Source organism: Archocentrus centrarchus, chromosome 23, assembly GCF_007364275.1.
Source record: "Archocentrus centrarchus isolate MPI-CPG fArcCen1 chromosome 23, fArcCen1, whole genome shotgun sequence".
NCBI classification, from domain to species: domain Eukaryota; kingdom Metazoa; phylum Chordata; class Actinopteri; order Cichliformes; family Cichlidae; genus Archocentrus; species Archocentrus centrarchus.
In genome coordinates this window covers 23945378-23961842 of record NC_044368.1, presented here as the reverse complement: position 1 = coordinate 23961842, position 16465 = coordinate 23945378, and the positions used below count along the sequence as shown (strand labels likewise).

Genomic DNA, 16465 nt, shown 5'->3' with positions numbered 1-16465 from the left:
CTCGACTCTGCTCTCACATCCTGTCAACAATTTTTTTAACCACTTATTTTTAAAACAGGCTAACACAGAGAGACAGGAAACATTTATTGTCATTACCAACAGCCACTTTTCACCAATCACCAGTGAACTCGACCCTTCTTGCTAATGCTAACTCCTACAGTATAACTAACCTAACTATACTGTTAAGTTTGTAAGTGTTCTCTGTGTTCTACCCTCTAATAGTTTAGTCAATGGTAAATGGACTCATGCAAACCCAGATGGTACCTGGGTTTCAGTATCTTGCCCAAGGACACTTCAACATAGGGCTGCAGGAGCTGGCCTGTGGGCTTCTGAATAGCAGACAACCTGTTCTAAATCCTGAGTCATTAAAAAGAAGAAGATTTTTTGGGGGCCATATTTGAGAATTGGGTAACCAGTGAGGAGTGTAAGGGGTCCATGCAGGGGATGTAACTGAAACAAATTCCATCACTTGTACCACTGCAACTTACATCTCTGTTAGCAAATGATTTAATATGTATGTATTGCAGCCATCGTGAAAATGACCACCACAGATAAAAAAAATCCCCAAGCTCCCGGAGCTGTAATGTGTAGATGGCCCAGCACTTTTGTCCATATCGTGTGTGGAGTCTTAATTCCCAGATATCTGAAAAGCAGGTTGAAAATGCCAAGTTAGTTTAATCCATTTGCTATACCAGCTTAATCCATGGATACGAATATACGATGTAGGTTAAATAAATGTCAGATCTTTTATCTCTCTTTATCTGTTTGATAATCCTAAAAGGTAAAATGTAGCATTTTCTTTGTGTAACTTTGTGTAACTTTCATGGCAAAGACCAACTACACAGTCATATCTTTGAAAACTAAAGCAGGTTGTTGGGTGTCAGCCTCACCCTGCATCATGTGTTTCAGAGCACATATTTTTTTTTTTTTAAAGTGACATATTCCTCTTATGTTCTCCACAAAAACAAGCACATTAACTCATTTTATGGCTGCATTTCTTTACTTGAGCGTGAAACCTTTACCAGCACCCTTGCTCTGTGCTCCCTTTCTCATTAATGAGCTCTCCAGTCAGCACCAAGGACAACTCACAACACTGACGAACACAAGCACACAAACCCAGTCTGAAGTTGTTGTGCGGTCAAGCTCAGGCTCAAAGCAGCACAGCACACTTAACAAAAGCTGTCTGCTCTTCTAAGGGTCGGCTCTAGGCACACAGTACAAAGCTTGGCACTGACACTTGATCAGAAAAACAAGGGAGATACTTCACTGGACTCTCCATGACTATGATCTAGACATACAGAACATTTTTCTGGATCTTTCTTAATTATTATGATGGAAGCCAGTTAGGATCTAATGGAGAATCCCTGAAATAATAAAGTAAAGAATAGGAAAAGTGCTATGGTGTGAGTGTGAATGCTTTACCAGCACACTTGCTCTGTGCTCCCTTTCTCATTAACGAGCTCTCTAGTCAGCACCAAGGACAGCTCAAAACACTGACAAACCCAAGCACACAAACCCAGTCTGAAGTTGTTGTGCGGTCAAGCTCAGGCTCAAAGCAGCACAGCACACTTAACAAAAGCTGTCTGCTCTCCTAAGGGCCGGCTCTAGGCACAGGACAAAGCTTGGCACTGACACTTGATCAGAAAAACAAGGGAGATACTTCACTAGACTCTCCATGACTATGATCTAGATACACAGAACATTTTTCTGGATCTTTGTTAATTATTATGATGGAAGCCAGTTAGGATCTAATGGAGAATCCCTGAAATAATAAAGTAAAGAAAAGTTAAAGTGCTATGGTGTGGGTGGTGTTTCAGTTGTAAAAGCAGGAAAGGCTGTAGCCTTTATTAACTATATTCAGCAAAGTTGGCATAATTTTCTACTGATTTTTCAGAGATTTGGCTTGTTTTGGAAGGCTTTATCATATAACTTAATTTCAAAAATTAGTTGTTGCAAAATCTTCTGCTCTGGTAAGTGACAATGCACAAATGTCAACCAAAAAAAAAAAAAAAAAAAAAAAGAAACTAATCTTCTAAAAACTCAACATTTTAGTGATGTAATTTCCACATTACAACAATAATATGAGCATAAACAAACTCCTCATTAAGTCTACATTTAGGTTTTGCTTGGCTAGGATGAGAATTGCGACTTAATTATATGAAGCAACCAATTAATTAGCAAGCCTGCGGGTTGTAATTAAATGTTATCTCAGTGTAATTAACAGCACTATTTTTATGCAGGCCTATCTACTCTTTCAAAGAACAAAACAATTCAACATTTGTAACTGCGGCATAATTTAGCCAGAAAACATAATTATACACTCACTGTGAGGGTAACTGTGTGTCCTTTTATTTGTGTGTGTTTTTGTCTGTGTGTGAGGCATTGGGTTATGACTAACTAAGCCTGCATGCATTAGAGGCTCAAGGCTCAAAAGAAACATATTTATGGATCTTTTTTTTTTTGTCCCTTTGAATCTGTCACAATGTTACAAACAAATAAAGATGTTTTTGTCTTCAGGAAAACTCCAGTGACTGGCAAAATCTGGAGAGCACTGACAAATGGAAAGTTTTAAGCTGATTCATTTTTAAATAAACCTAACTTGTCCTTGAAAATGTTAAAACAAAAGCAAGAAAAATTGTAAACTCCCCTTTTAGTAAGGAGGGCACAACTTAAACATAGTGCAAGTGCTCCTGTTATTATTCCTTAATTGTTATCTGAGAGCTAAAGGCAAGAAGCCAAGAAGAGGTTCTTTTTGTCTGTTTTTTTTTTCAGCAATATCAGCAACTCAAAAAAAAAAAAAAAAAAAGAAAAGCTCAGTACTGTTCAACATTAATGGTGCCTTCACATTACACTGAGGGCCAGATTGCCCCTGTCACTTTGAGGGTGCTGCGTTCACCTTTGAGGTTTTAACCCTTACCTGTAGCACAGCAGTTATTTATGAACTTACATAACTTAGGAAGACAATGCGTGCTGCATCTATCACAGCAGCATGGCTTTGTAGTAGAAGGTCCAGGTGCTGACCTGGCCTGCCTGCAGTCCAGGTCTTCCACCAACTGAAAACATTTGCCACATCGTGAAACAAAAAAATGGCAAAGACAACTCAGAACTGCTGAGCAGCTGGAATTCTGTTTCAGACAATAAGTGTTGCTGGTATCAAATTCAAAATTATTTTATTATTTCTTATCTCCATCTCCAGTGGCCACAAGGAGCCACTGCAGATGGACAAAAGAGCTGCACGTGGCTGCAGAGCCACAGGTTTGAGACCTCAACACTATTTTTGAATGACGGCAAAACATTTTTGATGTGTGACAGAAAATTATTTTCTTTGTTCCTTGACTGCCAAAATGGGAGAACAATTTAATCAAAACAAAAATTTAATATTGCCATTGGCTGGTTGAACATAAGGTTATCATTAGGGTTAGCGCTGGTCCTCAGAGACCTGGGAGGGTTTAATGAGCTCGGGCCCAGAGAAAAATGTTATTTCTGGACGTGAATGCTTTCTTTGCACCCATTAGTAGAGTCCAGTTGTCTACTACATCCAGCAATTTGTTTGCATCCTTGGAATCCTTTAATGGTGCATATACATTACATGAAATTTTGGATTGATTATGGATAACTTTTGATTTAATTTGAAATTACAAATCAAAAAAAATTCTAATTAATCCTGTAAGTCTGGCCCAATATTGTCTGCTTGCACAAGGACCAGCTCATATTGCACAACAGACACTGTGCTTAGGCAAAGGTCAGCTCGACAATAACCAGTCAGGAGCAGACATACCCCAGGCTTATGTGTAGAACTACAAGAAGGCGCGGCGTGGTGGTGTATGGCCTTTCCTGGTTTGACAAACAGCTCTGATGACCTTTCTGCTGAGTTCTGTTCAAAAATGCTAAACAATTGGCTTTTCTGAGAACTGACATTCATGTTAATGTGCAGGTGATGGGATTGGGCCAGTAATTACATGCAAAAAAAAAAAAGTTGCATTATTAGTGTCTCCACATTTTTGTTTGTGGTGCCAGAATGTGGTTCATTATCATTGAGGACCTGGCTCCTGCATGCTTGGTTAATGAAGATCACTGTATGGTAAAATGTGATAGTGAAAAGGAAGAGGAGTCTTAAAATAAAACAGCCACTTATAATGTAACAGCTGAAATGACCCATGTGATTAGTTCCCTCCCCCAGATGAGCAATCAGAGCTTGTTGTGTTAATGACGGTGTGCAGTTGACACTTTGGCAGTCTCTTTATTTCATGTGATATAATTTCGCTTATTTCAAAATCTCTGTAAACAACTGTTGCTTTTTCCTCAGTTTTTATTACTTTTGATTCAAATACTCCTGATTAGCATCACTGGTGTGACTGATTGTGTTAATATCACAGTATATTTATAGACTGGTGTTTCAAAATTTACTCTCAGTGTTTACAGTTGCAGTTGATGATTGTAATAGTAATTAATTAAAGTCATTTCTCTCAGACTTGACAAACTTTTCACAGTTTAAGTAGTGAGTCAAGCACAAACTCAAAATACAGCTAAAGTGAGTGGATGGAGGTGCGACAGGGCAGAATGATTGCGATTCAAGAGTTTTATCAACATTTTCACACTGTGTATTCCACTGTGTAATTAGATCATCAGAGCCACCTGTCTAATTTACCATGCTAACTACTCAGAAGTACACATTCAATTTATTTTAATCAGACAAAGTGCCAGTCATTTGCTGCCATTAAAGGAACCCTTTCTCTATCAAGTGTCAGACTTGTTTTTGTAAAATTCCCTGTAAGCGGTCTAAATGAATGCTGAGAAAAATAAAACAACAACAACAAAAAAACAACAGGTTTAAAGAGTTATGGTTATAGTTACAGAAACACATAAATAAATAAAAGATTTAAAAAAAAGAAAGCCTTTGCTTAAAGGTACAATTTGTAAAATATTCACCACTAGATGTCAGTAGATTTGAGATTGCAGTCAACCGAATTCTGTTTTCTTACCCCTCCCAATTCAAGAGCGTAATCTAGCTACAGTGGCTGCTGTAGGATAAACAAGGTTTAGTCAACCAAGAGAGATCATTAAAATTTACCCCATAACGGCTGCAGCTGGCCTGTTTCTACTACTCTATGTGTATAAAAATGTTTTTGTGCACACTATATTTTAACATATTGTAATAATATCAAAACTGAGCAATAAATCAGGAAAAAAAAAAAGATTATTTACAGAATATTTTGCAGTTTATGTTTTTACTCCTGAGTCGCACCATTAAATTTTGCCCACTGCTTATCTAAGCTGTCAATATGCCTGCTGTCCACATCTATTCACTCTGGAGGAGGGTGTAAAACTTTGTGAAAGGAGTCCGATGCGAGTTGATGAGTCAGTGAAGCTCACTTCTGACCGATGACAGCAATACTGAGGCGAGTTGCTGAGACCCTGAACTTTTCTGTCTGTAAGTGCTGCTGCTTTTGCTGCTGTTAGCGAAACTTGAAATGGATCCAAGATTGTTGGAAGTGGATTCTTAGCGAATAACCTCACTACGAAATACAGCGTGAGAATGTAATCAAACTGTTTATCAGATGGAAAGTGTGATTTGTAGCACACTCAAGCTTAACATTAGCTGGCATAAAGTTACCTTATAACCAGCTATTATTGTTGTTACTTAGCCGGCTCATTGCCAGCTGTCCAGAGATGGGAAAGTTGCATTTCCGACCTGCTGAAAATAAGTAATTGAAACAATATCAGGAATAAATAAGCATGATTATGCATGTTTTTCATGTGTTGGAGCCCTGACTTCAGTTCAGGAGATGAGGCTTTAGGTGAGGAGGGTAAGAGTAAAATGAGGGAGGAGAGAGCAGTGGTGGATGAGGAGAAAGACATAATGAGAAAGAAATGATGAAGATATGCATCTACAAATGCTGAACGGTCATATACAGTTTAAAAATGCTATAAGGCATAATACGTATGTGGCTGGTGTCTAGCTACGAAAAAACAGCAGGGCAATATGGTGGCTTCCCACACTGGCACCTGCAATGCTCTTTTTTTTTTTCTATTAAAATACCTCAAAAAATATTTACTGTACTTTTAAGGATTGTTTAAATATCAGCAATGGCTAGTATAAGTTTTATGAGGTTTTTCAAGGTTGTCTCAGTCCTTCTGCAGCTGAATATGTTAGGACTCATTTTCATGCCCTTACATGTTTTGCCCATAGACTGCAAGATGTGGGACTTTGCTAACAAGTAAAATCTCATATATATATATATATATATATATATATATATATATATATATATATATATATATATATATATATATATATATATATCCATCTTAGAGTGTAGAATCCATCATGAGTGAAGGGTGGATCTGACTGTAAAACCAAAGATGCTGCACAGGCATGCACTGATAACTGATAAGGCAGCAATTTCTCACTCACCATATGACATAAAGCCGATCCTGGTTTATCATATATTTGACTCTGCATGGGAACCATAATTTACAAAAAGAACATCATGTTATATACAATTTGACTTGAAATTAGCACGTGAGACCATAAACTTAACAGGAAAGTATTTAATGAGGTCACCACCGGATGAGTCGCCCCCTGCTGGACATTAAAAATAAGGGCACTTATTCATTTTCTCAGATGTCACATCTATCATTACTTACAGTTTGAACTTTGTCAGTCACTGATTTGCCTGTAAGCACCTTCCCTAAACTTGTAACTGAGACAAGCTGTAGAGCAGGGCTCACCAACACGGTGCCCGCGGGCACCTGGTCGCCCGCAAGGACCACATGAGTCGCCCGCAGGCCCGTTCTAAAAATAGCACAACTCACTAGTGAGCTGTGTCTAAAAAAATTTTTATTCTGTTGCTATTCTTTTTTATAATCACACTTGCATTTATATAGCTTTAAAAATGACAGTATCTTAAAAATATCCTCATTATACATGACGTTTAGAAAAGTTAGGGTGAACTCTGACTTACTCTAGTTCTAATTCAATGGTCAGTATTGTGCGCATGACAAAACCAGTGCTAATGGAACGTAGGCTAGCGGACACAGCGAAGATGGGCGCTGAGTGCAGTTTCTTTCCCCAAAAATATGGCTGAAAAAAGAAAGAAAACTTATCACTTTAACGAGGAATGGGAGAAGGAGTTCTTTTTTACGGTTGTGAAAGAAACCTGCGTGTGTCTCATTTGTGGGGCGACCGTAGCGACGGCAAAGCGGCACAATATTGAGAGACATTTCACTACGTGTCACAAAAATTACCATGCTAACTACCCACCGGGAAGCGCACTACGTGCAGAAAAAGCCAGTGAGCTAAAGGCAGCTTTGGGTAAGCAACAATCTTTTTTCACGAGGGCGGGAAAAAAGTCACTAAAAGCAACCGAAGCCTCGTTCAGAGCTACACATTTTCTGATCAAGAAGAAGAAGGCATTTTCAGATGGAGCAGTTGTCAAAGAAGCAATGATGATAATAGCTAACACTGTACTTAAAGACGACAAAAATGGAACCGATCTAATCTGTACTCTCTCCGACGTCCAACTGGGGGCATCTACGATGGCTAGACGAGTGTCAGCTATGTCTGGTAACCTGGCCGATCAGCTGGACCGGGATCTGGCAAAGTGCAGGTGGTTTAGCATCCAGTGCGACGAGTCCGTGGACGGCAGCAGTACAGCGCAGCTATTGGTCTTCATCCGGATGGTGTTTGAAGATTTCTCCACAAGAGAAGAACTCCTGACACTACTGCCCTTAAAGACAACTACGAGGGGAGTTGACATTTATAACACGCTGAAGGAGTTTTTCGTGCAGAAGAAGGTAGCATTGGAAAAACTGGTGGCGGTGACAACAGACGGGGCTCCTGCTATGATCGGCCGACATACAGGTTTCATCGCTCACTGTAAAGGTGACCCAGACTTCCCAACATTTCTGCATTATCACTGTGTCATTCACCAGCAGGCGTTATGTGCAAAAGTGATCGGCTTTGAGCACGTGATGACTCCCGTTGTAAAAATAATTAACAACATCCGCTCCAAAGCTAAACAGCACAGGATTTTCAAGGTGCTATTGGAGGAGATGTCAGCTGAATATGGTGAACTGCTGCTACACACAGAAATCCGATGGCTCAGCAGAGGACGAGTTTTATTTCGTTTTTTGTCACTTTTGGGTGAAATCAAAGAGTTCATGCAGTCCAAAGGCGAAGACGTCTCACTGCTAGAAGACACAGAGTGGACCCTTGACCTTGCATTTTTGACGGACATTACTGGGAAACTAAACGTCTTGAACTGCGAGCTGCAAGGCAAAGGTAAAACTGTTGTTGATATGATAAGTGCTTTAAATGCATTTAAAGCCAAGATGAACATTTTCTCTGTGGATTTACAGAGAAAAAAAGTGCTGCACTTTCCCTCTGTGCAGTTGGTGCTGAAAAACAATGCTTCTGCATCTGACACATTTGACAAAGTTGCAGAAAAGTACTGTGAAGTCATAAACAGACTTGGGCAAGAGTTTGAGAATAGGTTTTGTGATCTTGATCAGCTTGAGCCATGTGTGTCATTCATTTCCAATCCTTTCATGAATGTGGACACAACATACTTTGCTGAGAAACTAAGTGCAACATTCAACTTGGATGCTGGACAGGTGGAGATGGAAATCATAACATTGCAAAATGACCTACACCTCAAAGTTTACCAGACTGCACCAAACTTTTGGTCCCTTGTTGACACAGAGAAGTACAGTGGTGTATGCACAGCAGCTATGAAGGTTGCCTGCCTGTTTGGTTCAACCTATCTCTGTGAATCAGCGTTTTCTGACATGAACTTCATCAAGAACAAACACAGAACATGCCTCACTGATGCACATCTGAAAGATGCACTCACAGTTGCAGTTTCAAGTTACACACCAGATTACAGTGCACTGGTGAACAGCATGCAATGCCAAATGTAAAAAATGCCAAATGCAAAAATGTTTGTGAATGGCTAGTGAAAACTGGACATTTTTCCTATGAAATGTAGTGATGTAAGTGATTATCTAAAAATGTGACAATTACTGAGATTAAAAGAGATAAAGTGCTGAATATTGATATGTTTCCCACCTTGTTTTCATTGCTAATTATTGGGAGAAACCATTAACATGATCAGTGTCTTCTCATAGATGAGTATCATTAATCATTATTGATAATGTATAACTAAAGGCAAACTGAGTAAATTTGTTATTTCAGAAGAGCGTGTCAAACTGGTGCCCTTTGTATGACTCAGTACCCATGAAGTAGCTCTCAGTTTCAAAAAGGTTGGTGACCCCTGCTGTAGAGCTATGGAGTTATATTTATGTCAAGTCGCCCGCAGATAATTTCATTACATGGGCGGGTTTTCATTGCCACTCACGCATATTCAGTTTGTCTAAAGCTCCGTGTAAATTCAACAGCCCGTCCACATAGAATTCAGCAGCCACGAGCACAAAGAAACCATGCGCATGCGAGAATGTCTGCTTTGCTGCAGTTTCATGCTGCTTCAATCACCTGACTTTTGAATATTTGGAGGGCGGAGCCCAAATGAATATGGTTCCTAATGTGATTGGTCACTTTGATGGGCAGCTCAGGCGACATTAAACCAGGTTACACTGTGGCAGCAACATAAGCGCTGTTTTAAGCTGTATTTTGTTTAAAATTTGGAAAATAATGTTTGCCAAATTAACTATCAGCAGTTATTGTTTCCTGTGTAGCAGAGCAAATACTGACATTGGATTACATTAATGCTGAAGAAATATTTAAAACTGGAGGATTCAAAGACAAGTTCTGAAGTCTTTGTCCTCCTGTCCCATTATTCTGTTGTACAGCATTACATAAAATCATCATAATGAGGAGCACACCTCATTCACACGTTCACATCCATTTAAGAAAAAGGAAAAAAAAAAGTTTTCATAGTCAGGTGAGTAAACTGAATTTTCCAAAATGTGAAAAATTTAAAACCTGCTCATGTTGCTGACAGATGTTATTCAGAGTTCCACTCACTGTGGGTTCACTATAAGAGTTCCTCCAGATAATATTACAGATTCTGTGAGCAGGCAGTCTGTGGAGTGGGCAGGAGAAGAGGTGGGGACAGACTAACACAACAACTAACTGAACTAGTGTCTGATAACACAGTGAAGGTTGGTGCTATCATTTTGGGTAAATCTAATGATTTAATAACTACATTACACACCATCCTTGTAGCTGCTGTGTGCTAGATATGCTAAGTTGTTCTGGTTTGCAGTTATCTCTGTGCCAGCACAACCAGCACATTAACATCAGTTATGTCTGTTGTAGATCCATCACTCTGGTCTCTGCCCTGGACCTGCAGACCGCACCAAAACGCCTCACATCATCTGTCAGCTGTCGTCATTGCTACAATCTTTCTTGTGCAATTTTTTTTTTTAATTAATTATAGGTTAATAAGTTCATATATTTGTTTATTTACAAATCTTAATGTTGCTCATAAAAAGACTAGCAAGAGCAATATTAAAGAGCTATTTCTGGCAGTTATTAGTAAAATTACTGTTCACTGTTCACTGTGAGCAAATGCTCTGATCAAATGTTGATTATCAAATTTTTACAGCTGCGGAAAAGTATCCTATCCTAAATCCTATAGTTACATAAATGTAAACTTTTACTGAAGTAAAGTACTTTTACTTCAAACTCTATATAATTGTTGAATCATTAAAGAGTACAGCCCAGCTTGAGCTAATTCACTGTAGCTATATCAGACTATAATTTTTTAGCTGATTTATATTTTATATTAATCTAATACCATTAAATAGGATGAGAGTATTAAATGGAGATCAAAGTTAAATATTTGCCCCCCCCTGCAGTTAAATATTGCCCCCCATCCCAACGCTGCAGACTGAGCAACTTTTTGCTGGCAGCTTTAAATGACTGTATTTTGGTCAAAGTTATAATTGCTGGATCTCGATGCACACTTCCTTTTTTAAGTCATAAAAAATATGTGATGCTATACAACAGATTAATGGGACAGGAGTGCAGAGGCTTCATAACGTGGAATTTAAAGATTTGTTCTCTGAGAGCAGAGAGTTAACTGTGAGAGCGTGAAACTGCAGCAGCGCGCACAAAGCAGACACTCTCATGTGCACGATGGCTTCTTTGTGCGTGTGGCTGCTGAGAGGCAATGAATACCTGCGCCCGTGAAAAGAAATGATTTGCTTGTAATTATGTTTTTTTCTCACGCGTGACTTTTGACATAAATATAATTCCCTATATAATCTATAAAAGGAAACCTAACTTAGTTTGAAGTAATATTTCATGCGTCTAAATCAAGTGTTTTTATATCAGGACTTCCTGTAAATCACTTTACTCGCACAGGCAAAAAGCAGAGCTCCTAAAATCAAAACAAACATCCCTCTCATGGCCAGGCCAGCTTAACTTTTATAATGAAAAGAGAAAAAAAAAAGACATGCTGCAAACCACATGCACTGTAAAATAACTAATGGGAAATGCAAAGCTGAAATAAATAGAAGTCTTTCCAGTATAACCCTTTAAATCTGCAACTTATCCAGCAGTTATAATGTTGCCTTGCATCTTCCTACCTAGTACAAATTTAATCAAGAACCTGTCATTATCTGCACATCTCCAGTGCCAGACAAACAACCACATGCAAATTAGAACATGGTTGGTCTTTAATAGCACAAAAAGAAACTAAATTCTAGTTATTTGTCACAGGAAGCTGCAGAAATGAACTCAAAGGGGTCCATATTAATAAACTGCTTTAGTTTGTTAAAGGGGTACACACCAAGCTCTTTAAGGCAAAGGAAGCTTTATTAATATGAAAAAAATGGTCTGCAGTTCCTGTATCACTGAAAGGAGTGCTTACCGGTCTCAAAAGAGGCGGCGGACGAGCACCGAGCCTTGAAAGCCAGTTTTAAACAGCCCTTTCACGGAGAAACTGCGACTCATGAGTAACAGCAGTTACTATAAATAATGTGAGGCACATTGAATTCTGATCAAAAGAAGCTTTGCATGGAAAGGCATGCAGAGTGGAAGGAGGAACATGCAGAGAGATGGATGATTCAAGAGGGGAGAAAGCTCAGAGTGCAAAAATATTCATGTAGGAAGGAAGTAGGAGAAAGGCAATGTGCAAAGGTGGGCTGCAGGGGAGGAAGCAGGGCTGAGGCAGCCAATGAAATGGGTGCAACTCAATAATAAAGGTAACATCAGAGACATTATAAGTCTCCTGTGTGCTTTGCAGGTTCACCTTGGCTTCCTTTGACGGAGTGATATTTATCATTCAGAATGAGCTTCCTCTTTATCACCTAATGATGCCAACCAAATCTAATAATGAGAATGATGATGATGATGATAATAGGGAGCGCAAATTTGTCTCACAGCCAGTGGCATTCAGATAAAGCAAGCATAGGGCCACGCTGCATAATTAGAAGCTGTGAGTAATTGCAAACCTCAGGCCTGAGGCAGGGGGGAGGAGCTACAGCAGCAGGAATCACCAAAACCGCAAGAAGCTCGAAGATCTTTGACTTCAAGGGGCACTTAACGTTCTAATGGCGAGCAGGGGAAGGGAAGTGTTGAAGAAGAAATCAATAAAGTATCACATTATCATTAGGGCTGGGTGGGCTGAAGTAATTTCATTGGAATAGCAATTTGTCTAAAACTACAGTGACTGCTGCTTTTGTTTCTTGCTGTGGACTGGTAAAAACAAAGACTCCAGTGACAGAGCATACTGACTGTGTCTTATTAGGAGTAGGACTAAAGGGGACACCTTTTTCTCTTTGTGGCATAAACAGAAGAAAATGGGTGGATGGATAATATACAGTGAAAGCTTGTGATGTTTCAAAATGCAAGACAAAACATTTTTAAGTTTTGTCTTGCGGCCAACCACCTCAAGCCCTGGAGGTCACCCTGATGTCATCTGCAAGTCCACTAGGATCTCCTTGGGTTTGAGTGGTGTGAATTATGTCATCGGACAGTGAGTGTGGGGGTCTGCACCAATGCCCGCATGCCTGCCTCATTTTTGTGACTGTGCAGTCGCATCTATGGGGTTTCCACCTCAAAGCACCAACTATACATGCACTCCAGGCAACTACTTAGGTCACCTGTGTCTGTAAGAGAGTATAATCAAGGCTTTACAGTGGTGTGGTCCACTGCGTACCATCACTCAGCTACTTTATGTTTCAAAGGTGAACTTAGTACAAAGGATGTTTGATACATATTGTTAATTATTTCTACCATTCATTAGAATGAAACTAACTTATGTCTGTATCTACTGTATACTGTTAACTCCAGTCACTTGTGCACAATCACAATCATAACTTGCATAACCTGCTCAGATATCAACTCATTTTCAAGTTTTTTTGTTTGTTTTTTCTGATAGAAATTTATGATCCCCCACCCCAAACCCCTGACTGGTTCTTGATCCCGTCTGTGCCACCCCATTCAAAAAAACCCGAAAACGCCCCTGCATCTTACCAAGCCCCACTCCGACGATGAGTCTCCCCGCCAGGAGCACCTCTTTACCGGGAGCGCTGCTTAGTACGATTCCCCCCACGGCGAAAAAGAAGCTGGCGAGCAGTATGCACACTCTGCGCCCGAACACCCCGTTGAGGAAGCCGCCCAGCGGGGCAGAGAGGGCGGCTGCGGCCACAGTACTTGATATGAGCACCTCCTGCCACAGTGAGCTCAGTTCCAGCTCCCGCTTCAGCAGGAGCATCGCCCCGGAGATCACCCCGGTGTCATAGCCAAAAAGGAAGCCCCCCAGTGCGGAGAAGATGGCCAGGACGTAGACGAAACCAGGTGTAACATCCTGCTGGAACTGCTTGCGGGCAGCCCTCTCCAGGTCTCCGGTGGACGACGAGGAGGCGGCTGGAGGGGCACCGGCGGCGGTGGAAGCACCAGCGGAGGCGCCCTGGCTGCTGATGCTGGCATTGGAGGGAGCCTTGATGAGACTCCGCTCCCCTCCGTCGTTCACTTTCTTCCACCTCTCGCCCATCAGGTTGCTCATACTTCGGAGGTTGTAGTCATGGTCGACCTGCCTTCGCGACATATGGGAAATACAACACAGGACAGGGATGCTGAGTTGTATTTGAAGCGTCTAAAAACAAAGCAAACACACACGCCCACCTAACTAAGAGGCCGACCCCCCCTCAGCTTAGAGTTAAAGTCACGCTGGCTGTCTCTAACAGCACTTTGAAATTAAAAAAAAAAAGAAGCCCGCTGCTGAATAAAGTTGTGCTCCAGCCTTGTGTTTGTCAGCGCATCACATCCCTGTGGTCCTGATGGGAGAGTTGGAGAAGAGTAGGGTAGGAAAGGTGAGATAGGAGGAGTGTAGTGGATCACTTCGTCACTACCAGCGTCGGTGTGACGCAAAGAAATATTGTTTTGGAAGCTCGGAGCGAAAAGAGTTATCATCACCATCTTTTATGTGGCCTGCTGTTTTATTAATCCTTCGAACTGTCAGAGGAAAAGAGAAGCATGACATATTAATATACAAGAAATCAGCTGGCAAGATGTGAGCGTGTACTGTTTGGTGCCATTTGATGTAGATGCATAGGCTCCGTGAAAACGTTATTTTGGACTAAATCATAAAAAGATTTTTTTAAAAATCATGTTGACTGAAACATAAATAACTAAATATAACTGCTTTTAATAAACTTCATTTTCACCACGTTTCATTGCCACAACAGGATGCCTCTGGCAAAACTGGGAAACGACCGCCCCCTACTGGCATTAGCTCTGTATTACAGGTCCACGTTAAGCGTATAATAAATCCAAACACAAACACACACACACATACACACACACACACACTGGAGGTACATTCATGGGCTATACAGTGTCTGTACTGCTGATTAGCCCTTTCTAAACATCTCCAAAGAAGTGAGCAGAGGTTGCATCATTTCAGTGCTTTTAAATTGAATAGACTTAAAAAAAAAATAATAATAATAAAAAAAAAATAATAATTGAATAGACTGCTTTTTAAATAATCAAATCTGTTGCTATTTTTTATTCATTTATTTAAATTAGGACAATGCATATTAATCAACATGTCAGCAATAAGCATCAATGTAAAGTTAGCACAAAAAGTAGTTTCATCCATTGTCCTAAGGCAGGTAAGAACAGAAAACATCCAACAAAATAAAGAGCAGAGAATAATACAAACATCACCTATATATAACACATAACATAACATAACATTACAGTAAAGAGCAGACACCCTAACAAAATAAACAAAGTAATCTACATATGAGTGCACCTCCAGTTAGTTTTCAGCCAATGTTTCAAAGAGTTTTTAGAGCTACAGTAGGTGTCACAGATCCTGATATAATCTGGCAGTGTGTTCCACGACCGAGTGCCTTTAATGGGCACCACCATTTGGCCAAATTTTGTCCTACGCTGCTGTACATTACAATCGCCTCTGGTCAGTGCTCTTGTGTTTATTGTATTATCTGTTTTTTTGCTTATAAATACAAAAAAGAGGAGGAGCAAGTTCATTTAAAAATGAGGCAAGCATCCATAAAAATCTGATAACTATCAAAATCCAAAATATTGTACTTGGTTATGATGTTCCAACAATGATACTGTAAAGGCTTTTTGTCAAGACTTTTCAGTGTTTTCTTAAAAAGAGACTTTAAGGGCTTCAAAATGGCCTCTGAAGTGTGAGGCCATGTAGTGTAACAGTAAGCTATATGACTGAATATCACGGCATGCATATAAGCCTTTGCTGATTCTGTTGTCAGAGAAGGTCTTATATGTTTGAAGTTTGACAGATTAAGTTTAATTATAAGTGAAATTCTCTTTACATGCTGCTTTAAATTTAGATTGGAATCAAAAACTACTCCAAGGTATTTAAATTGATCAACCACTTCCAATGTCTCTCCATTGACCAACACAGATGGTTGCTTGCTATCTGCTGGCAGCCGAAAAACAAACATACAAACTGTTTTTCTAATGTTAAGATGTAAACAGGAGTCCTGGAGCCAGTGAGATATTGGTGTCATGGCATCAGAAAGTACTGCAGCAGCTTCATTTTTTGTTTTTGCATGAACATACAGTACAGTATCATCTGTATATAAGTGTATTTTTGTATTTTCTGTTAAAAGATTCCAGGCAGCAATAATGAGCCTGCTGTCTCTTTGTCTCTTTGAATGTTGAGTGGCTCCACTGAAGGCTGAAAATCAAACAAAACATGTAATTTATTTGTAAGGAAAAGGCATTTGTGGGTTGAGCAGCAAAGTTGAGTATGTGGATTTTGCATCTATGAAAAACTTGTCTCCTCTGGTAACGTCAAACAGCTTAATCTATTATTGATTGCTGGTTGAAGAATGGACATTGTGTGACCAAGCTGGTGACCAGCATGAGGAGGAGGTGCCAGACTGCTGTGGCTGTGCTTATTTGTTAAATGAATAAATTGTTTAATTGCCAGTGTGTCTTGTTTCTTCATATCTCAGTCAACCACTACAATAAATGACACCAAGCAAGAGTCAATAGCAG

The 16465-nt window shown here is 39.8% G+C and overlaps 1 protein-coding gene across 1 annotated transcript in view; it reads right to left on the bottom strand.

Annotated features, from left to right (window-relative positions):
* LOC115773715 (proton myo-inositol cotransporter-like) overlaps positions 1–14236 on the bottom strand; it is an 89438-nt gene extending 75202 nt beyond the window's left edge. Inside the window, exon 1 of the mRNA XM_030720595.1 lies at positions 13445–14236. Coding sequence (XP_030576455.1) covers positions 13445–14018 — 574 coding nt within the window. The 5' untranslated portion in view covers positions 14019–14236. The remainder of the gene's footprint in view (positions 1–13444) is intronic.
* Positions 14237–16465: the final 2229 nt, after the last annotated feature.